The 24,522-nt window shown below is 39.6% G+C and overlaps 1 protein-coding gene across 46 annotated transcripts in view; it reads right to left on the minus strand.

The window, feature by feature from the left end:
• Positions 1 to 24,522, minus strand: part of PTPRD (protein tyrosine phosphatase receptor type D) — a 1,647,138-nt gene that overhangs the window by 107,429 nt on the left and 1,515,187 nt on the right. For 26 of the 46 annotated variants that reach the window (XM_074953349.1, XM_074953347.1, XM_074953346.1 and 23 more), the window contains 4 exons: positions 22,191 to 22,281; positions 14,127 to 14,336; positions 10,486 to 10,646; positions 714 to 728 (listed from right to left, as the gene is read on the minus strand). In XM_074953349.1, the coding sequence (XP_074809450.1) occupies positions 714 to 728; positions 10,486 to 10,646; positions 14,127 to 14,336; positions 22,191 to 22,281 (477 nt within the window). The remainder of the gene's footprint in view (positions 1 to 713; positions 729 to 10,485; positions 10,647 to 14,126; positions 14,337 to 22,190; positions 22,282 to 24,522) is intronic. The other 20 variants (XM_074953377.1, XM_074953358.1, XM_074953356.1 and 17 more) reach the window with 2 other exon arrangements.

Below are 24,522 nucleotides of genomic sequence, written 5' to 3' on the forward strand. Positions count from 1 at the left end.
ATTTCTATATTAAAAAGCACTATAGTATCCTACAATCACCTCAAATGTTAGAGTAAACATAAATAGCCTCAAATGCTACAGTAACTCTAAAACTGCAGCGTTTGAGGCACTTACTATAGAACGATGTACTTTGTTTTAATTAGAGTTATTCTAATTTTGTCTCTCTCCAGTCCAGAGAATGCAATAGTAATTGCATCAGATTGTGTTGGTTCAAAAGGATTTATGATGCGGAGAACTACCCTCTAAGGACTAGGATGAGATCATCGATTTATTTTACTTGTGACCTACTGTAAGCCAGGATTGCATCCAGGTTGTTAAAAGTGCATTAACCCATTATAATACATAATTTCCGAATTCTTCTGAAGCTCCATTTTGAGACGTGAACACTATTTTAAACTTGACCAAAGAACTCTCATAAATTGATTTGTACTATCACCTGAAATTGTAACTGAGGAAAATATAAGATTAAAAAAAAAAGTTTTTTTAGTTAAAAGACAAAACACTGCTATAAGTGCCTCATGCCTTTTCAGTGTTGTAAACGCTATAAAATATCTAGAGCACTATCAGGCTGTCTTTATATTTTATATGCATCTGTCCAAGATAAGACAGACTGACAGAAATGCTGTTTTAAATCATCATCATGATAAACTGTCTGTATTTTTTTCTTTTTTCTTTTTTGGTGTAAATGGAGGGCAATTGTTCTCACTTCTCACCTGTCAGGTTTACTGCTCCATTTTAATGCAGCAAAGAGGGGAAAAAAGGTTAAATGTTAGTTGGCCAATGGCAAGAAGAGTAACCATGACAACAGGAGATTCAAGAAATGGTGTTTTACAATGAGGATACATAACTTACATAAATTACGAAATGACAGCTCATCAAAACATTTAATGCCTTCTAATCATGGAATAAATGGAGGACACAAGGTTAAGTTCAAAGAGTCTTTTGCTGCTGAAGAAAACATTTTTGTATTAATATCACATTCCCTTTTGGTCATCATCTACAAAATGATGCCATAATCAATTACATCCCAGGAGGTTGCAGATGCTAGATATATTTCTGAATTTTACTTACAAGCTGGAGAAAAGACTTTCATCTAACCTGGTTACAGGGAAGTTTAGTGTAACACATTTTTTTTTCATTAAAAAAAGGCTAAATGGATGAGATTTTCCTATAGAGTAACTAAGACTTGCCCTACCTTACAAAAGATTTTTATCCGGTTTTACGCAACTAGGCAATAAAATGTCAGAACTTATTTTTAAAAGGTCTCTTGACAAGTAAGGTAATCCTAAATCTTTCTCCAATAAAATATTAAATACTCTTTTCTGCTTTAAAAGAAATAGCTCATCTTAGATCTATAGTGCATGATCTATAAAAATGGGTGGAACTAGAAAAAGATTTTATTAGTTGCTATCAACAGGTCACATAATTGAAACTATTCCCAAATACCAAAAATATAGTGTGTCATCATGATAATGTGGGGAGCTACAAAGATTTTATTGCTTGAAAGCTGCAATGACCCTATTACTTACAATGGGTACTAAAATCTTTATAGTGCCCTGCAACATCACAGATCTTTTTCTTTCTTTCTTTTTTTTTCTTTTTTAGAGTCCCTCCATTTTTTCCCTAGAAGTATGTTAGTTACTATGGCTCAAATCTGGAGCTCCTTGCTAAGTTTTTATTCAGTCCTTACTTGTTCTGGCAAAACTCCACTGGGTTCAAAAGGATTTAAGTTAACATTCCAAGCCTCTGAGCAGATTCACACAGCTGCCATTTAAACAAAAAATCAACCCGCCAAAGAAATGTTTCTTTCTGTCTCCTAAAAATGGAATGTCTCCCAGAAACAACACTGATTAATGCCAGTTCCAGGATGAGCAATATCCAGCCTTGCAACCATGATGGGTTTAAAGTTAAGTATCTCATGAGCTTTCAGAAACAAAGAAAACAGACATAGGAATTTAACACCGGTGAAAATTGATCTTTCAGCAGGATACATAATTTCTTTCTAGCCCTGGAAATCCTGAGATGTTGGGCAATTTTTAGAGATTTCTAACATTCATTAATTAACATTTTCCTCTCCCTCCAAAACATGTGCTATTAAACTCATATGACCAAATTTACAAGTGAATTTAAGGGCTAACTTGTAGCTTTAACAAGTGCCCTGCATATGAGGCAGCACATTGCTGCATTGCCCCAAGAACACCCTGGGTGATAAGCTGTGACTCTCAGAGTTGCAGTCTGCCCATCAGTTAGCCTTCTGTCAGTTAGCCTTCTGCTCTGAGAGAGACATACTTTGTACCAGCCCTACCCTGATGCAATGTTTATCCTCCAGTGCTCTGGCAGAGCTGTGCTGCTTGGTGCATTGCTGGAGGCAAAGCCAAGACTCTACCCATTCTCTGTCCATCTGCACAGGATTGGGAGCGTGAAGGACGCCTCCCCCCCACCCTCACTTATGTGGGTAGTTGGCTCACTGATGTAAGGGCGTGCCTTATGCTCCTGTACTGCCCTGTGTTGTTGCACAAGACGGGCTGTGGTATGGCTATGAAAGAGTGCAAGGAGAGTTTAAAGTTGTAAAATGTACCCCTTCCACCCATACATGTATGTTTGATCAATTTAGTTCCCCCTGGATTTCCTTACATTAATTGCTGAAATTCACACTGAATTTAACAGTGAATTTAACAACTGGGGGGGAAAAGTGTAACCAAAAGGGGCTTAATGGACACAAAATATAGCCAATGGTGAATAAGAGAATCTAAGATGATGCAACCACACACTGAGGCCAAATAAAATAGACTAGTATGATTTTTATCTTCATGTTGTCATGTTAATTAAATATATAGAATTCTTTGGTAATTTTGGATACAGTTCTGATTTCCTCTGAGTACTTGCTTCTCTTTTGTCTGAATCAACAAAAAACAGTTTTCTTGATGGCAAGACTATAGCAAGAAAAGCAAGGGGGAAAAAAGAGTTTTGTCCAGTTAATTCACTTAGACTACCAAATTCTAAAGAGAGGAACGTCTGTTCAGAATGTTTAAGGAACCTTTCTCAGCATGATTCTCTCCCTTTATTAAGGGTGTGGAGTGAGTACCATTGCTTCTATTATCACATCATAATTCAGCTGAGTTTACAACCAATTTAAGACAAAAAACTCTTACTTCTATACTGAGTACCTCAATCAGTCTTAGCCCTGGTCTACACTATGAGTTTAGGTTGAATTTAGCAGCGTTAGATCTATTTAACCCTGCACCCATCCACACGACAAAGCCATTTTTGTTGACTTAATGGGCTCTTAAAATAGATTTCTGTACTCCCGCCCTGAGGAGGGGATTAGCTGAAATCGACATCACCGGGTTGAATTTGAGGTTGTGTGGACGCAACTCGACGGTACTGGCCTCCGGGAGCTATCCCAGAATGCTCCACTGTGACTGCTCTGGACAGCACTTTCAACTCAGATGCACTAGCCAGGTACATAGGAAAAGCACAGGGAACTTTTGAATTTCATTTCCTCTTTGGCCAGCGTGGTGAGGTCATCAGCAGAGGTGACCATGCAGGCCCAGAATCGCAAAAGAACTCCAGCATGGACCGAACGGGAGATACTGGATCTGATCGCTGTATGGGGAGACGAATCCGTGCTATCAGAACTCTGTTCCAATAGACGAAATGCCAAAATATTTGAAAAAATCTCCAAGGGCATGAAGGACAGAGGCTGTAACAGGGACCCGCAGCAGTGCAGCATGAAACTTAAGGAGCTCAGGCAAGCCTACCAAAAATCCAAAGAGGCAAACGGCTGCTCTGGGTCAGACCCCAGACATGCTGCTTCTATGATGAGCTGCATGCAATTCTAGGTGGTGCCCCTACCACTACCCCACCCCTGTACGTGGACTCCTGCAAGGGGGGAGTCTCACGCAACAGGGATGAGGATTTGGGGGATGAGGAAGATGATGATGATGAGGAGGAGGATGAAACCGTTCTCCCCAACAGCCAGGAACTATTTATCACCCTGGAGCCAATACCCTCCCAACCCACCCAAGGTGGCTCCTGGACCTTGAAGGCGGAGAAGGCACCTCTGGTGAGTGTACCTTTGTAAATATAATACATGGTTTAAAAGCAAGCGTGTTTAATGATTAATTTGCCCTGAAGACTTGGGATGCATTCGCAGCATCTCAATGAAGCTCTCCTGGAGGTACTTCCAAAGCCTTTGCAAAAGGTTTCTGGGAGGGCAGCCTTATTCTATCCTCCATGGTAGGACACTTTACCATGCCAGGCCAGTAGCACGTAGTCTGGAATCATTGCATAACAAAGCATGGCAGCGTATGGTCCCAGTGTTTGCTCAAGCAACATTCAAGCAACATCCATTCTTTATCTCTCTGTTATCCTCAGGAGACTGATACCATTCATGGTAATACATGGTTGAAATAGGGGAATTTTATTAAGGGGACATTCAGAGGTGTCTGGGCTGTTTGCCTGTGGCTGAAAAGAAATCATCCCCTCTGTTAGCCACACGGTGGGTGGACGGGTGAAGCGATCATCCCAGAGAATTGTGTGTGTGTGGGCGGGAGGGGGGCGACCTTGAACCGAAAGCACATGTGCTATGTAATGTTAACAGCTTGGTTCACCGTGAAAGAGTCTACCCATTGTTCTCTAAAATGTGTCTTTTTAAACACTACTCTCCCTTTTTTTCCTCCTGCAGCTGCAAAAGTTTCAATGCTCTCCTTATCATCTCCCTCCCAGAGGCTAGCGCAGATAAGGCAAAAAAACTGCACTCGCGATGAAATGTTCTCTGAGCTCATGCAGTCCTCCCGCATTGAAGTTCCATAGCCTCCTCACCCAGACGCCCAAGCACGCGGGGGGATGGAGGGGGTGGCTCCGGGCACCCAACCACTCCACCCCAGAGGACTGCCCAAGCAACAGAAAGCTGCCATTCAATAAGTTTTGAAGTGCAGTGTGGCCTTGTCCTTCCCTCCTCCCGTCCTCCACCACCCTACCCGGTGCTTCCCTCCTCCCACTCGCCTCCCGGGCTACCTTGGCAGTTATTCCCCTATTTGTGTGACAAATTAATAAAGAATGCATGAATCTGAAACAACAATGACTTTATTGCCTCGGCAAGCAGTGATCAAAGGGAGGAGGTTGGTTGGCTTACAGGGAAGTAGAGTGAACCAAGGGGGCGGGTTTTCGTCAAGGAGAAACAAACAGAACTGTCACACCGTAGCCTGGCCAGTCATGAAACTGGTTTTCAAAGCTTCTCTGATGCGCAGCGTGCCCTGCTATGCTCTTCTAACCACCCTGGTGTCTGGCTGTGCGTAATCAGTGGCCAGGCTATTTGTCTCAACCTCCCACCCTGCCATAAACGTCTCCCCCTTACTCTCACAGATATTGTGGAGCACAAAGCAAGCAGTAATAACAATGGGAATATTGGTTTTGCTGAAGTCTAACCGAGTCAGTAAACTGCACCAGTCACTTTTAAATGTCCAAATGTACATTCTACCACCATTCTGCACTTGCTTAGCCTGTAGCTGAACAGTTCCTGACTACTGTCCAGGCTGCCTGTGTATGACTTCATGAGCTATGGCATTAAGGGGTAGGCTGGGTCCCCAAGGATAACTATAGGCATTTCAACATCCCCAACAGTTATTTTCTGGCCTGGGAAGTAAGTCCCTTCCTGCAGCTGTTCAAACAGACCAGAGTTCCTGAAGATGCGAGCGTCATGTACCTTTCCCGACCATCCCACCTTGATGTTGGTGAAATGTCCTTGTGATCCACCAGCACTTGCAGCACCATTTAGAAGTACCCCTTTCGGTTTACGTACTGGCTGCCCTGGTGGTCCGGTCCCAAGATAGGGATTTGCATTCCATCTATCGCCCCACCACAGTTAGGGAACCCACTGCAGCAAAACCATCCACTGCACATTTCCCAGAGTCACTACCCTTGATAGCAGCAGCTCAGTGATTGCATTGGCTAATTGGATCACAGGAGCCCCCACAGTAGATTTGCCCACTCCAAATTGATTACCGATTGACCGGTAGCTGTCTGGCGTTGCAAGCTTCCACAGGGCTATCGCCACTCGCTTGTGAACTCTGAGGGCTGCTCTCATCTTGGTATTCTGGCATTTCAGGGCAGGAGAAAGCAAATCACAAAGTTCCATGAAAGCGCCCTTACACATGTGAAAGTTTCGCAGCCATTGGGAATCGTCCCAGACCTGCAACACTGTGCGGTCCCACCAGTCTGTGCTTGTTTCCTGGGCCCAGAATCAGCGTTCCACAGCATTGCCATCAGGATGGCAAAATTGCTGGGGCCCATACTTTGAGAGAAGTCTGTGTCCATGTCCTCATCACTCTCGTCACTTTGCTGCCGTTGCCTCCTTGCCTGCTTTTGCAGGTTCTGGTTCTGAACGTACAGCAGGATAATGCGCGAGGTGTTTACAATGCTCACAACTGCCGTGGTGATCTGAGCGCACTCCATGCTTGCCGTGGTATGGCGTCTGCAGGAGATCAGAGTCGCAGCGGAAGCAGTGGCTGACAACAGATGCCACAAGAATAGATATTTACAGAGAATGAAGAGAGGACCTGTGAGGTGGATTCATGAGAGCAGAGTTGCAGCGGAAGCAGGAGCCCATGACAGCCAACATGGAGAAATTCGCTATCGAGACAAGAATAGGAGAGCAGAGTTGCAGCGGAAGTGGTAGTTCGATGATGATGGTTAGCAGTCCTACTGCACTGTCTGCTGAAAGCAGTATGGCATCTGGATGGAAAAAAAGGCGTGAAACGATTGTCTGCCATTGCTTTCACGGAGGGAGGGGTGACTGATGATATGTACCCATCAGGCATTGGGAGCTTAACCCAGAATTCCAATGGGCGGCAGAGACTGCGGGAACTGTGGGATAGCTACCCACAGTGCAACTGTCCGAAAGTCGATGCTAGCCACGGTACTGTGGATGCACTCCGCCGACTTAATGTGCTTAATGGGGGGACACACAATCAACTGTATAAAATTGCTTCCTAAAAAATTGACTTCTATAAATTCGACCTAATTTCGTAGTGCAGACATAATCATGTAGGATCTCAGAGTGCAACTACGTTCGGTGACAGAGGGTGCTGTCCAATAGTTTTCCCATTCATTTTTAGAAGTACTAATCCTCTTGATTTAAGCTTGGATGACATTTGGCCTGTACTCTGACAGCTGCAGAAGAAAGCCTAAAATCTCTCAGATTTGGCATCTCTCAGCCTCACATCCTTTCAGCCCGCCACTTAAGACAAACACTGTCCCATTCCTCTTTATGTTGTATGAGGCCCATCTCAGTGGCTTTGGTTCAATCTGGAAAGCTATTTGCAACAGCCTCACAAATAACAAAGGTATCAGACACATACTCCTTGCCTTTGTAGGTAGTAAAAGCTTTGTATTGACTCAGGCCACTTATCTACACTACCTAGGCCTCCTCCAACAGAGGGCTAGGGCTCATCTCTTTAATAAGTCTTTTTATAAACCACTCACCACTGTCCCTACATCATATTAAAATTTAATAACAGTAATCTTGAAATTAGCAGTCCAAGTCTGTTCATAAAGCTGTCTCTGATCAAAAATCCTGGAAAAGAGGCAAGACTCACCCCTGTTTAAGATATCTCCTTGGCTCCTTTCCTGCAACAGACATGGTGTCTATACCCCCACATTTTTCCCCCAATACTGCTTCCCTTTTTGCCATAACAATTTTTGGTTTGCTACTTTTTTACTGGGTAATATGAATTTTCACGATTTCAGACTTCTGAGACAGTTCTACTCCTGTTCCAGGGTTAGCTCAGACATTAACTGTGTTTTTTTCTGAAAGTTCCTTAACATCCCAACTACTAAATGATATCTTATGTGTTCTTCCTTGCAGACACCAAAGTCTCTGGGCTCTTTTTTGTTTATCAAAGTACTTATAAATTATTCCATGTTTTCAATCGGTTCAAAGCACTTTGTAGAAGCATACCCATGCATGTATTCCTTTTTTTTTTAATATATCCAATATAGCCACACAAATGCCATATCCTAATTTAATTTACCTCTTGATCTAGCTCAAACACAGTTTACATTACTTTATCTGTCCGTAAATGGTTTTAAGTGTAACTTACACAATCCTTATTCACCTCTGAATTTGGCCCAGGGCTACAAAGCCAGACAGCCTGTTTTCAGAAGCAAAGGGATATGGAACAAAACTCCAATAAAAATGCTTTAAAACTCTTAACACATTGCTAAAATGTTTTTTGGGGGAAACTGTGGAAAATGCTGAGAATATATGTTGGTGTGACATAAAGGAGTTTGACTGGCATTTGTTTGGGATAACCTACCTAACTTTGTCTCTGGTGAGCTGGGCAGCTACTCATGCCAAAAAAAAAAAAAAAAAAGAAAATGGATCCAGTCCCCTTCAGTGAAGCAAGGGATGTGAGCATTTTGTGTCCATTAAGCCCCCTTTGGTCACACTTTTTTCCCCCTAATCGGGACCCAATTGAACCAATATGACTAAAGGTATGATTTTATACTGATTTTGCTAAACTGGTGCAATTCTGTCCGGGGGCACTCTTACATCAGTTTAAACCTGGCTTGCATCAGTTTAGCGTGCATATTCACAGAAACAAGCTGAGATAAACACTTATATGTTGATACAGCTGCATCCACAATAGGGAGTTGCACCAATTTAAATGTGGCAATTTCTCATATTAATTTTGTTAAACTGGTACATAATTATATGTAGACAATCCCTTGAACTTTAAAAAACATAGATGGGTATCCACCCAAACATCCCAAACACCCAAACTAGTGCTACTAGTAAATAAAAAATGCAAAACATGCCTTCTATATTTTGCATATGGGACTCCCTTTGCACTCTTGACCAAGAAATTTTTACGTGCTCATGTGGTGTACCTCTACAGCTTTTTGGAAACACACTGTGAAGAACGTAATTATGGGTGTAATCAATATTCCCAGGGTAGGTATGGACCTCCTTACATTTTGGTGGGGTTTGTTTTGTTCAAATAGCTTTGGAGATATTGTATTTGAGATAACCGAAGTAGTGACATGAATTGAGTATTTCACTTCCAGCCTGTTTCCAATTACCAGTTTTTGTAATGACTGATAGTCACAAGGAGGGGCTCACAAGGTAGGTACTAACAGAAACTTTCAAGAGGCATAACATCTGCAAGAAACAGAATGACTTCTGTGCTGCTATATGATTATGATCCGAACAGTCATCTTTATAAATATATGTCTGTTTGGATTCCAAAACAGAGGTTGCCTCAGGACTGTTCTTTACGCTGAACAGAGTATTTCTCTTTCAGAAACCTGAAGGCCTCTGCATTCATCTTCAGCTGTTTCAGACTGCAGACATTTGGGGGGAAAATCCAGGTCGTTTGAGGCTTATGAAGATTTTTTTATTCATTGTCAAGATTTTTTTCATCAGAAATAGGTACAATTACAATCCTATTGCTTTGCAGAAAATAATTTCATTAAATGTAGAGTATTTAAAAAAATACATCCTCATATGTTTACTGCTTCCTCAGATTTTCATGGGTAGTTTTAGGCAGAAATATTTGAGGCTTAATGATGGCTCAGTCACGAACAATTGTACATTACCGATATACTTTCAAAACTGTTTTGGGTAAAGAAAAATATCAAACAGTAAAACTTTGAATCTGGGCTTCTGACCACCTTGGGTCTTCCTCTCCTCCGCCTTCCACATTGTTCCACATTGACATTTGTGCAAAGTAGGTGTAAAAAGCTAGGAAGCTTAAATGATAGTACTGTACACAGACTTTGCCTGTACTTTGCACAGGTATAAATGACTGAACAAGGTATAAGGCAGTGGAGAATTGACCCTCATATAATGGCAAAACCTAGATCTGTGTCTTGTGCAGCATGACATAACATACAGGATGAAAAAAGAATCAGCAAATGACTCCTCAAGTTTATGATCAGATTCCAGTGTTAGTAGTAAATGATTACTCGTATTTTGTTAATCCTGGTGTACAGGAAAACATATACATACATGGCCAAACTGAGGCCTGATTTCAGGAGGCACAACTCCAGTTACTTTTAGGGAGATGAGAATTGTATCTGTTCACACCAGGATTGAATATAACCCATAATGTATTACCATTGCAATATTAAATAGATAAGTAAAGAAAGTGAAATGATTCTATGGATACATGTGTACACATACACTAATGTACATATATATGTAAAATACAAAAACATTTTTAATACCACAAATGGTAATACAGTGTCATCAGCAAAAGAGTGACACCAAATCACTATAACTATAGGGAAAACTCAAAGTATCTTTTCAGTTCTATAGAAACTAAATAAAATTTCTTAAAAAAATAAAGCAAGAATCCATAGGATGACATCTAATATGTAGAGTATGGCACAACAACATTTTATCTGATGCCACGTTGTCTTAAAATGATCTAAATATCTAGAAGTCACCTTAGTTTAAAAAGAACTATTTGGAAAACTTACCTTTTATAAAGAAGTATAGCTATAACAATACAGATGATAAACACCACTGCGAGAACTGGTCCTACTACCCAAATCAAGCCTTCTTCTTCATCTGTAATTGGCTGGGGATCGAGATCCATTGACACAACAGGATCAGAATATGGGCTGGTTGCATACATGGTCTGTAAGAAAATGATGATTCTATTCAACGATAAAGTAATGGGCATGAGATATAACTGTGCTAGAACTAAATAAATGTATATGGAATATAATGGCATTATAATACCTGTTATAATTCTTCAAATCCTAAACTATATAGATTAAAATGTAAATAATTTATTATTATTACTATTTTATTTATATTGTACCAAAAGTGTGATAGGTGTATACAGAGAAATGAGGAGACAAGGTCTCTGCCCAGAAGCTTTCACAATCTCAGTGGGCAATGTAATGATGAAGAATTGGGGAGATGATGTAACAAAAGAAAGCGAATGACTAGCAAAGTAGTGTATAATTTCTTTGTTCACTTCTTTGTTTTGTTTGCACTTCTGGGAAGGGAAGAGGGAACAAGAATTTAAACGCTTCCTGGAAGAGGTGTGAAAGAACTGAAAGAGTAGAGGACAGAATTATTGTGGACAATCAGGAAGGCCGTGTTAAATATAGGGATTTGTGGGCCCTCAGGCGACAGTAGTATGCAGCTTGGTCAGAAACAATGGGTCAAAGTGGAGAGTGTAGAGAGGCAACAACAGAGAGCTAGATAGGAGCTAAGTGGGTTAGGGACTTGAAGGTAAGGGGAGAGACTATGAAGAGAGGCTGGACATGGACAGAGCAGAAGAAAAGCTAGATGACTTTGGAAGCAATGTAGCTGAGATATGATGAAAGCTGGATAAGGGTTTAAGCAAAGAAAATGGAGAGAAATGGACAGATTATGAAGATGTTGTAGAGACAGAGGTCTATTACGGGCAAAAGAGATAGAGAGGAGTCACAGATGAATTCAGAGCCTGTAGCAGAGCAAGGATGTGGAGTTGTCAAGGGTAACAGAGAAGAGGGGAGGAATGATGAATGCTAGGCAGAGGATGAGGAGCTCAGTTTCTGCCAGACTAAGATGGAGTGGCTGAAGGCTGTGCTTTTTCCAGCCGTGCTAATTGTGTCATTTCAGTTCCTGACAGGCCACTTTATGAAATACTCTGTTCATTTGGGAGCTTTGCTTAACCAAACTGTGGTTAGAGTCACATCAGGGTGTCAGCACTAATGAAGCAAGAAGGAGGAAACTTGATGGCAACTTTATATGTGATGCAGGCCTTAGCAATGACACCATGAAGAAAGAAGTTTTCACTTCGGATTAGATAATTATTAATTTCACAGGTCAGAAAAATTTGAATACAGACGTGGTTACATCTGAAAATTGCTTTAAACAGTTTTCTAGTTGCAATAAAAAAATGATTACGCAGTACTGACCAATGATGATATGTTCAATTGTCTTGTCATATAAGTGAATAAATGGGTTAATATGAATAAAAACATTTAGAAATTGACAATATGAAACTAACAATGGTTGTCTGTGGGACAAGCAAGCACAAATCATTTACCATTTGCTGTTGTTTTATATAACAAGTTTTCTTCTAAGGTATGAAGAGTTGTTTAATCATCTGCGTTCCATCATCCTGCTTAAAGGAATCTTGACCTAAGTATTTTTCTGCTTTAATGTTAATTGAAGATGCAGGAGATTCTGCTATTGCAATATTACTTTGCCTTCAGCCTCTCTTTCCTGAGCAGATAGAACCAAATGCTGAAGCCAAAATGTGATAACAAACTACCCTATGCAAATAGGCTGAACCAAAGAAGAGATATGAAATCCTTGATGTTTACTTTTATGTATAGGCATTGTTAATACTGTTAGATTTTTAAGACAAATCTATTTGCTGATCACTTGTAAATGCTTAGAGTTCTGTGCAGGAGAAATGCTGTGTAGAAAGCATTCTGCCTGTGCAGAAGAAATACTCGACTAGAGTACAAGATTCAAACTCTAGCAGGCTCTGGAACCCTAAGAAGGGAACAGATGTGTTGAGAACAGAGAGCAATGGAGCATGGGACGTAGATGCTCATTTATCTGAACTCTCTTTCTTCCCCACGGCCAGATCAGCAACTACAAAATCCTATTGCAGATTCTGGATACCATGACAAAACAAACTTAATTTGCCAGTGAGCCCTCCTTCTAAGGCCTGTGCACCTATGAAGACCACAGATAAATTCTGTTATATTAGGTATTTAAGTTGTAAACATCCAAAACAAACCTTTTTGTGTTCATTTATCTTTAAGGCAGTCACAGTCCCAAAATCAACAATGTTAGACATTACAGCCTTAGTTAATATATAAAATTACTGAAGGAGCAAAACTTTTCAAAGAAAAGATTGAATCTTAGTATGGGTAATTTGTGAGTATAGCTTTTCAGATATCTAACTTTCTACCTAAAAGCTTTCCTATTTTTCAGCTTTGAGATTTAATGACATGAAGCCTATGCTTAATTCAGAAGGACACTGGCTCTTCTATCACCAGCTGTAAATCATCATTTAATCACTTTTTTGGTTAACTTTTCAGTGGTGTGTAGGTTTTTATTAATTAACAGATTTTCCATTCCACTGACACAGTCTTTGCAATCACTGTAAGACAGAAAGAGGAAAAGGGAAACTTTTGTTCTATATTAGAATGTCCTTAAAGCAGTTGTTCCATTTTCAAATGAAGCCACAAGTGATAAGTAGACTAACGAGAACTTCCTCCTTGTTTTCAAGTAAATAAACTCTCCACACATTTAAGGCATTGCCAGACACTGAGGTCTTTGACTAGACTTCCGATTACTGCTACAGTAGGTTAAACTGGCTGAGCCCAGCAAATGTATATGTCAGTTTTAGGAATCAATTAGAAAGACACCATGCAATATATTGCATGTTCAAATGTTAATGAATGAAGCAGCATCTTTCTACAATCCTATTTCTATCTTTGTTTAATTATTTTTTTACTGTTTTACTTGCAGCTAAAAGAACTCAAGCATAAAGGGACATAAGAATAAGATGAATTACGTAATGGGAAGAGACAACTCATTATTTAAATTCCCTCAGGAATTATCCTTATTATTGCATTATTTTCTAACTTTTGTACATTTCACTGATAAAGTTGGTAGCAAATTACTATAATTGGAGAAGCTAGCTGTGCATGTCTCTGATTAGACAGATCTTTCCAAAGATTTTTTGGAAACAAACACCATTGTCTCAATGGCAGTCCCCAGGCAAGAAAGGAACTTTTTTTAAATTGTGAAAGATATTGCTGTGAAGCTCATGCCTCAGTAGTTGCATCACGGGTCTCATGAAGCAAGGCCTGTAATTTGCAAAGGATCAAAATAGTGCTAATAAAAGGTGATCTTTACCCTTCAGTAAAGATCACCAACACATTAAAATGCATGCAGAACTATTACCTTCTAGCTTGAGAGATCACTAGAAATAAGCAAGGAAAGACGCTGACTTTTGAAAAGCACTGACATACCCTGTAGATAGCTGACCTTGTGTGAGTGGACAGAGGAATGATCGTATGAACAAATACTATAAGAAATGAGTGAAGGTAAACTTAGGAATAAAAACAACAACAGCAAAAACATTCAGCTAACTTACAGATTCAGAGTGCTCCATTACAGCCAAAACAAAGAAGACATATTCTTGACCGCTTTGGAGTTGCTTATTCTCAAAGCCACCATACTGCTTTTTATCTCCCAGGGTAAACTCAGTAGGAAGAACTTCGAAGTGAGCTGCAATGTATGGTTTTAATTCAACTTCTCTCCCAAAACGAATGCTTCTGCGTTTCCTAACTATCTCCTTAAGTAGCTGTGGGGAAGAAAGAACGAGAGAGAGAAAGACAACAGAAAGATAACTGTAAACAACATTAATGTAACTTATTGACAGTTTAATGGGAAAACTTAATTTAGGGCCAGGAACTATCAAAATACCATTTATCGTCATTTCATGGTGCATGTCAGCATTACTAAATCTCAGCTCTTGCAATCCTTAAATTTTTGGCCTTTCCTGTTAAGATACTAAATTGCAGTTGCACTGCTCAGATTATAAACATGGGTCAACTAGATCAATTTTCAGTGCTTGATATCATTGTCCACGCTAATAAAACCCTACAGAATTAAGTTCTACAATGCATTACACCCTTTCTCTGAAAAACAAAGACAATTTGTTTTTATATGTATGCAGTAGCCATACTGTGACCTCCAACTTAATACAGCGAATCCCAATAAAGCTGTTGGCAGATGTGATTGCAGAGCCATTGGCCATTATCTTTGAAAACTCATGGCAATCGGGGGAGGTCCCGGATGACTGGAAAAAGACTAATGTAGTGCCCATCTTTAAAAAAGGGAAGAAGGAGGATCCTGGGAATTACAGGCCAGTCAGCCTCACCTCAGTCCCTGGAAAAATCATGGAGCAGGTCCTCAAGGAATCAATTCTGAAGCACTTAGAGGAGAGGAAAGTGATCAGGAACAGTCAGCATGGATTCACCATGGGCAAGTCATGTATGACTAATCTAATTGCCTTCTATGACGAGATAACTGGCTCTGTGGATGAGGGGAAAGGAGTGGACGTGTTGCTCCTTGACTTTAGCAAAGCTTTTGACACGGTCTCCCACAGTATTCTTGCCAGCACGTTCAAGAAGTATAGGCTAGATGAATGGACTAGAAGGTGGATAGAAAGCTGGCTAGATTGTCGGGCTCTACAGGTAGTGATCAATGGCTCCATGTCTAGTTGGCAGCCGGTATCAAGTGGAGTGCCCCAAGGGTCGGTCCTCGGGCCGGTTTTGTTCAATATCTTCATTAATGATCTGGAGGATGGTGTAGATTGCACCTTCAGTAAGTCTGCAGATGACACTAAACTGGGAGGAGAGGTAGATATGCTGGAGGGTAGGGATAGGATACAGAGGGACCTAGACAAATTAGAGGATTGGGCCAAAAAAAAATCTGATGAGGTTCAACAAGGACAAGTGCAGAGTCCTGCTCTTAGGACAGAAGAATCCCATGCACGGCTACAGACTAGGGATCAAATACCTAGGCAGCAGTTCTGCAGAAAAGGACCTAGTGGTTACAGTGGACGACAAGCTGGATATGAGTCAACAGTGTGCTCTTGTTGCCAAGAAGGCCAATGGCATTTTGGGATAAGTAGGGGCATTGCCAGAAGATCGAGGGACATGATCGTTCCCCTCTATTCGACATTGGTGAGCCTCATCTGGAGTGCTGTGTCCAGTTTTGGGCCCCACTCTATAAGAAGGATGTGGAAAAATTGGAAAGAGTCCAGCGGAGGGCAACAAAAATGATTAGGGGTCTGGAACACATGACTTATGAGGAGAGGCTGAGGGAACTGGAATTGTTTAGTCTGCAGAAGAGACGAATGAGGGGGGATTTGATAGCTGCTTTCAACTACCTGAAAGGGGGTTCCAAAGAGGATGGATCTAGACTGTTCTCAGTGGTAGCAGATGACAGAACAAGGAGTAATAGTCTCAAGTTGCAGTGGGGGGGGGTTTAGGTTGGATATTAGGAAAAACTTTTTCACTAGAAGGGTGGTGAAACACTGGAATGCGTTACCTAGGGAGGTGGTGGAATCTCCTTCCTTAGAAGTTTTTAAGGTCAGGCTTGACAAAGCCCTGGCTGGGATGATTTAGTTGGGGATTGGTCCTGCTTTGAGCAGGGGATTGGACTAGATAACTTCTTTGAGGTCCCTTCCAATCCTGATATTCTATGATTCTATGATTCTATAAAGCATATGAACTTCCCTTTGAGGAAGGAATATTGAAAATAATATAAAATTGAAAAAAAAAATCCCAGCCTATGAAACTCAGGCTTCATTACCTAGGTTTCATTTTTCAGGGGGACTTTCTAAAATGCAAACACTATCTTTCTAGCACCATTCTGTAATATGAAGAGATTAGAATACAAATAACAACATCCATTTTCACAAAATAGTCCATTGGATTTCTATAACAGCTTTCATCTGAAGCTCTCCAAGAACTTTACAAATAATAAATTTCACACCCCCAGTGAGGGAGGTATAATTAAATTCATTTTACAGATGACTAACTGCAGGCAGAGAAAGTTTAAGGGCATGGTTTCTTGATGCACTTATCACCCACAATTCCAACTGAAGTCAACAGAAGTTTCAGATGCTCATCATCACTAAAATCAACCTCTAAACAACTTGTTCAAGGTCACACAGCACTTCAGTGGAAGAGCCAGGAACTGAACCCCAGAGTCCTAACAACCAGACCACTTTCCACCACAACAGTTAAGCACCAGAACTTACATACTCAATGGAGACATAAACTGTATAGCCTGCCTTTCAAAATGTAAACTTCCTTTACCCCATTAAATATTTGCTCTGACAAACAAAGCCAAAATATACATCAGGGTATTTGGCAGTAAGGTTAAATACTAGCTCATGTTTGTATGTTAACTAATAAATGAAATAAAGCCTAGCTGGTAAAACCACTGATTAATTACTTATTTAAATGGCCAAATGCTTATTCAATATCTTTTATCACATTGGATATACTGACATTAAGCAGATACTAATTTGACTTGTTTAGAAATAGCCTGAAGTTTTCCTGCTTGACAAGTAATGACTGCTAAGAGTGTTCCCTCGTTTTTCACCCATGAAACTTATTCATTGTCCTATTTTAAAGTAAAAGCAACAGACTCAGTCTCCAACCTTATATTCCTCCAAGGTCACACGGTTATTTTGAGTTTTTCTGCTCACAGACAAAACAAACAAAATGGGTAAGTTTTCACTACTTTGTTAAGTGCAGGAGGCAAGTCTCCAGGGGAAAGTTACAGATCAGTAGCAAAGAGATTAAAATGTAATTTCTAGTATATATTTTCATTTAAAAAATACACTTAGGGGAGATCTAGTTGCACCCACTTTTTCAGTATTGTACCGCAAATTAGATGGCATTTCTTTTTGCCATCCCCCAAAATGGAACAAGTATTTCCTAATTATGCAGCAAACAATCCAAAAGCACACAAACAAGCAACCACTCCTTTCTCTTAAACTTAACTCACTACTAAAACAAAGTTTGTTAACACTGATTATCTGAACATGCCAGTTCATTACAATTTTGAATCTCAAACGGGTTAAAATTAGAAATGGGCCCAAGCTGCAAAATTTCGATACAAACTTCCTTAAAGGTTGGGGGTGTTTGGATACTGGGCTTTGCTCTGCTCCATTACAGAGATCAGCATAGTGACCAGGTATGGAGTTCAGATACAAGGCCTGATTCCTCATCGTGTTGCACATGCTTTATGTTGGTGTGATTTTTTGATTTCAGTGGAGTTACACCAGCATAAAAACTAGTGTAACGGACCCCTCGATCTGAAAATGAACTTCCCAAGCATTTGAAGGTGTTGGATCCTTGTAAATGACACTGCTGTAAAATGACATTATTGTATTCTAAAATGTCATTTAGAAACAACTCTGGTGATTTTTTCACATTATCTTTTATTTAATGTGCATCCAGAATAATTTTCAGGTGACCCTCACTTGTGTAAAAGTGAGGGCTGCTGTGGGTAATAGACCAATCTTGGCGCCCATTAATGATACTTTTATTTAGTTGTTTTTGAGGGCCACTCTCCCTTTTTAAAGAAAAAAAACCCACCTTCTGATTGCTTCACATGTGCCAGTACTAGGTAGAGTCAGTAGCAACAGGAGAGGGGGAGCAGAGGCTGCCTGAACATTAGCCCCCGCTGCTGTTGCTTCTAACAGCAGCAGCTCAGAGCAGATCTGCTGAGGGAGGTATTCTTTCATGATGACATATGCCCCCAAGGCATCTGCTAGTGAGATTCTGAAGAAGCATTCACCCCCTAAAATATGTACATGCCTTTCCACAGCTCTGCTCCCAGAGATGCTTTCATCAGCTGCTGGGAACACTCTGCTATTTCTCTCTCCCTTCCTAGCTTCATCTCAGAGTGGAGTTTCATGGGCGAGAGAGGGCTGGGGAGGGGTAAACCAGGATAAAGTCACTCCCAGCAGTGGATGAAAAAGACCACTGAGAAGAAAGCTTAGTTATATACCTGGCAGGCAGGGGAAGTTGAAGGCAATTTGGCAGCTGGCTTCAATATATATACACCCACCTTTCCATAGGCAGGTCCATTTGCCTGCTTCCTAACCTCAGGTCCAGCTCCTTTGGGTACTTGGGAGGGTGGGGTGTTTTTACTGACTGATGGTCCACAAACATCAGTATATTTATACAAAGAGGAGTATATGCTTCCAACCACCCTTTAAGATGAAGAGTGAGATTTTCAAAGGAGTCATAGGGGACCAATCTCCACTGGAATTCAATGGCATTAGCTCACCTTACTCCTTCTACCACACCCCCTTTGAAAATCCCAGCCAATTTTTTTGTTCCCCATCTTTCCAGTTCATATTATAATTATAATTTGGGTTTTAGACCTTTCATAAACCACTGCACATCGGTGGATGTTTGTCAATCAAGGCCAGCTAAATAGCTCTGTGTGTGAATGGAAATCTGGTTTACAAAATCTATTCCACATGACTGAATAGACCCCAAGTGCACCCTTGCTATCATTCATATTTCAGATATAGGTGATGTTGTTGCCATATGTCATTAACATCACACTTCTCCCCAGTGATACTTTAGAACAGGACTAGGTTGAAAAGCTTTGAATTCATTTAAGACTTAACATCTATTTCTGTGTTGCTGGTTTTTTTCATTATTCCTTGAAACAACAAAAATTCTCCTAAATAATGTTTAAATCCAAATCATAACATCTGCCATTCGTATTGCTTTTACAAATATGACATATTTACTCTGTGTCACCAAGTCTCATAACAACTAAATGTCTTTATGACTATATGCATTTTTCAAAATCTAATGGCCATAAACTAACAATGAAGTCGTGGTTTCTGACCAAGCAAAATAACAGTTTACTCTGCTTGAATCAACTGCAAGAACCCAGGGTGAAATTCTGGTCCAGTTGAAGTCAATGGCAAAACACTCAATAACGTCAATGGAGCCTGAATTTCAACCCCAGTTTCTAGTATATTTTTTCTCCCTGGTAGCTTTCAAACTTATAATATCTGTCGAACTAGTGGCCTTGTCTTGCACCCTTGCTTTTCACCCTCCACTACCTCTGACTTCAATCAGAGCTGACAGTGCATGGCACCTTGTACATTCAGAACACTAAGGTAAGTGTGGGTACAGTCTTCTTGACTGGTAGATTATGGATTTACTGCTCCAAAACCACCTGCTACTGAGGTCTGTTTGGCTAACCTATTTCTGTAAAGCATTTGGGGGTATCTAGCATATTGAGTAACTCCCTGTGCAATATATCCCAAACCTAGATATCTAAGGATGCAGTAGAGACAAAACCCAGAAATTCCCCTAGCTCACCTCCATAAAGACCTAATCATTTGTCAGTAGTTTGATTTAGAAGTTTGGTGAGTTTTCTTCTCATAGGTGCATTTTAGCCTTTATTTGTGTCACTGCTTTCTTAAGTTGGTCAGGGAAAGACTACATAATAACAATATAAAGTTCTTATTTTCCCAGGTAGGGGGACTAAACCCTTCAAGCATCAGAAATTGAATGAGAAAGCATGAAGTGCAGCCACTGCCAGCTTTTGATTTTATTCCCCCTTCTCAAGAGTTACTACATATATTGAAGGCAACTGCAAAAGATATATCAAGGGCTTTAGTTCTAGAAATAATTTTCATTTTCCAGTCAATGCATATCTTATTTCTTCCACCATTAATTCTACAATGTGGTCTCAATTATATCAGTAAAAAAGTAGGAAATAGCCCATCCTGACCCAAATATTTCTGAATTAATAAATGTTCTTTATCAAACTATTATACAGATTAATGCACCACAACTTGCAGAATGATTAAAATGACCCTTTGTTATGGGAATCAGTAGCACAGACCCGTAGAATTTTATTGCAACAAAGTTCAATGTCATCCTGAACTCACACTTATCTATTGTTGTTGCTGAATCTGACTGTGGATTTTGGAGGTTAAAATTGGGCGGTAATAGTAAATCAATTTTCCATTACTGAATGGGTCTTTCCAGGGAAATTTTATTGTTTAACTACATTTGATGTAATCTAGGACTGCGTCAAGGCACCGATAGCCTTTACAACAGCTCTTTTAAAGGAAAGACATTAATGGTTCAAGCAAGTGTACTCCACGTTTTGAATCCAATTCTGATCAAAACAGAAAGAAGACAGTGCTGTAAACTGGTTAAAAACTGATCAAAATAATGAAGAATATTTCAGGCTTTAATTGCTTACTCAGCAGCAACCATGTCTTCCTTTGAATAACTTAATAAGAACAACTAAATCTTTTTCATTCTTCTGATGAAGGATTACTATTTTCCTGCTGTTGCAGATAATTTTCTTTTCTGGTCACTGAAGCAATTAAAAACTCCCAATTATTGGACAAGATTATTGAAAACACTTTCCTAAATTGACCTACAACAGATGCCCAGAATGAGGAATTACCTCTTGTTTTCCTTGCCCCTTGGAGTTCAGGTCACAGAAAACATATTTGGGCAGTGGGGGTAGGGAAAAAGTGTGGTGACCACTTGCTGAATGAGCACTTCCTGGTGGCTGTTTTATGGAGAACCAATGGCAACTCCATAACAGAATACTCTTTACCATGATGAAAGGAAAAGGGGAAAGTATACAGGGCTTGACCCAAAGCCAGCTGAATTGAATGGAAAAACTCCAAATGACTTCAGTGGGCTTTGATTAAGTCCATAGGGAGCAAATTGGAGATTCTCTGTCATGAAAATGTGGGGATATTATCTGCACCAGTTACAACACCAATGAGTGTGGCCTCAAACCCTGGAGAGATATAAAAATAATAATGATAATGATACATAGTTCTCATACAGTGCTTTTCATCTAGAGATCCGAAAGCACTTCACAAAGGTGGTCAGGATCACTATCCCCAGTTTACAGACACGGAAAATAAGGACAGATTAAATTACGTTCAATGCAGACATAGAAGGAATCTACACTAGGCTGGCTAGAAGTAATACTAGATCAAAATAAATAAAGTATTTAGTTGTTTTTCTGAAATTAAGTCACTATACTCTGTTCTTAGCGCTTATATTGCTAATTGGTGACACATGGTTGTTTTCTCCTATGTGGTTTCTAATTTCGGAATATAGAGTACCATGAGAATAGAGAATACTGCAAACATTTCCTAATCAGCAGTATTACAGTATGTGAGAAACAGGTAAAAAGACCACAAGGTAAGTCAAATGTTAAACAGCAGTGCAAATTGCAATTTAGCATTTGTTACATCCTTAGCAAACAGCCCACTAATCAACCGGACCTTTACTGGAGTTCAGATCAACGGTGATTAAGTTTTTGCTGACAACTCATTTCACCTTATGCACTTTTGCTTTATGCTTTACAAAAGGTAAAGAATAAAATATTAATGCCAACAAAGATCAGACAGTTTGTGTGCTTTATTGAAACTTAATGTCTTTAATGTCTTCTAATTTAAGTAATCAGATCTTTTTTTCCACCCCCAGAGGGTAACTCAATCCAAAGATAAAATATCCAGACAACTAAACTCGCTGAAATCAGTGTATTAGTGGGATGCAATCATTAAAATATTTTAATTAATAAAACAGAAACAGAAACAGTCAAAACAGAAATACTGTACCTCATCTAACTCCATTTCATCCGGACTTTCCCATGGTTTGATAAACTTTCCATGAGACTTCTTCAAAGGCACAATTACTATATAATAACCTCTGTAAAGGAAGTAATAGATAACAATGAGGTCTAAATCAAGTAAGTGGATAAGTCAAAAGGGTTGGATGTGAGTTTAAAGCCAACTTCTCTGGAGAGAGAGACTGTGCTGAAATAAAAGCAAATTTTGTATATGAAATGTTGCTACAATCTCTCAGATATAACTGCAAAAAGGCTCTTGTACACTACAGAGGCTCTTGCAAACAAACAGACAATAAATTCTAGTGTACAGCATTTGACAAACAAATGGCACTAATTACCTGCTTTTTCATCTAAACACATAAATATTTATATGAAACTATAATTATATTATTTCATAATGCCTACATGGTTGACTGCAGTTTATTATCTCATTTTAAATGTAACAGGCATGGGACACTTGTGCCCTGCCAGCATTCTAAGCATATGGAAACCAATAAGCTGAAACTTATTACTGGATTTTTCAAGAGCCCATTTACCATCACACACTTCTCCCAATTTTCATGTATAATGGGAATGAGATGGTAACATAATGTGTTTGTTGATCCTGCTACTATTATCGTACTATAGTATTATATAGCTAAAATACAAAACTGGCCAATAATATATAATAAGAAGGGTATGTATTGGGGAGTTATACATATAACTGAGAATTAAGAATACATTATATATCTATAATGGGTAAGTGTGTGTATATATATATATATACACACACACACACACACACATATATATATTAATATTAAAAGACACCCCCCCCTTTACTTCGTACTATAAATTATCATTAACAAGTTCTGTATCTGCCCAACATATAGTTCATTACAGTGGCATAGGTAACCCAACCATTTGGCTTTCTTCACAGTCAGGACTTTAAAGCAAAATACACTCCCAATTCACTAGTCAACCATTCCCCTGAAAAACATCCTCTTTTCGTAGAGAGAATTTTCGGTAAATGACATTTTTCAGTATAATTGAGATGTGGCAGCACTGTTTTATTTTTTGTTCCCAGATTGTCTCCTTCTCATTTCCTCCCACCAAACCAGAATATATGTCAAGCAGTTTTATCATTTCATATTAGTGTGCAGAACTGAGGAAACAGAGTGATAACAATAGATATTATATATTTTCTTAATATATTTGCCAAAAAACCACTTATTCTTTGTTTCAGTAGCAGAGAGGATAGGGGAGAGTAGTTGCCTTCCTTTGCCCCGATAATGACAGATCTCATATTCAAGGTATCTCCGTGTCCTCCATTAGTGACTAGTAATAGAAGATAAGGCTGAAGGACCATGGACAATCTTCATCTACCCCGGCCTGCCATTTTTTATGGCTGATTATCCATTTTTCTTTCTGCCACAGTGGCTGTCTGTTCATTTCACTCATTGCTAGGAATACAGTTGAACAGCCTCCTCTGAAGCAATTAGTAAGAGAATCCATAACCATCCTTCTCCATGGCCCTATACAAAAAGCTCAGTCTAAACCAGCCTATGAAGTAACAATCTCAATGGAGCTCCTTCAATCTGGATCTCCCTTTTGGTAGCACATGAAAACACTCCTAGAGATAAAGGAGTTATATGTTGTAACATGGCTGCGCTTTTTTATTGCTATACAAAATGCTTAAATGTATTAAAATTCCCTTTAAAAAAATATCAAGGGCCTAATTTTCAAAGAGCATCAACAACGATAATTGATACCAAGAGGAAGTGTAGGTACTTGGCTCTCTCTCTAAGTACCACAGACCTATGAATACTCTTTACCAATCCCAGCCCATAATAATTCTATCCTAGATTTGTAAAACAAAACATGTGCATGAGTCTATAACGACGAGAGAGGGCTGACTAAATATCTTCTCTCTTATGCAAATCAATAAGATGGTGAAACAACCCTTCTTCTAGCAAATGCTAGATTCTGCCAGCTTTACTTACATTGAGTGAAAGCCTGCTTCTATTGAACTCATCAGCAAAACTTACACTGACTTCAATAGGACCATAATTGCACCCAGTCAGCAGGACTGTACTCCCCAAATAGTCCCATTGATTAAACTGATTTCAGGGGAACTACTGGGAGAGGAAGATACTACTCAACTTGAGTATAAGCCTTGCAAAATCTGGGCCTTAATTCTGGATATGTATCTCCAAGCTTTTGTATTTATTTATTTCACATGATTTCTTTGTTGTTTTACCAGTGACTCAACATAAAAACCAGGATTCATGGAATACAACAAGATCAAAGCTTGCATTATAGTACATGTCTTCAAAGAAAGA

This window comes from Natator depressus, chromosome 5 (genome assembly GCF_965152275.1).
Source record: "Natator depressus isolate rNatDep1 chromosome 5, rNatDep2.hap1, whole genome shotgun sequence".
In the NCBI taxonomy this organism is placed as follows: Eukaryota; Metazoa; Chordata; order Testudines; family Cheloniidae; genus Natator; species Natator depressus.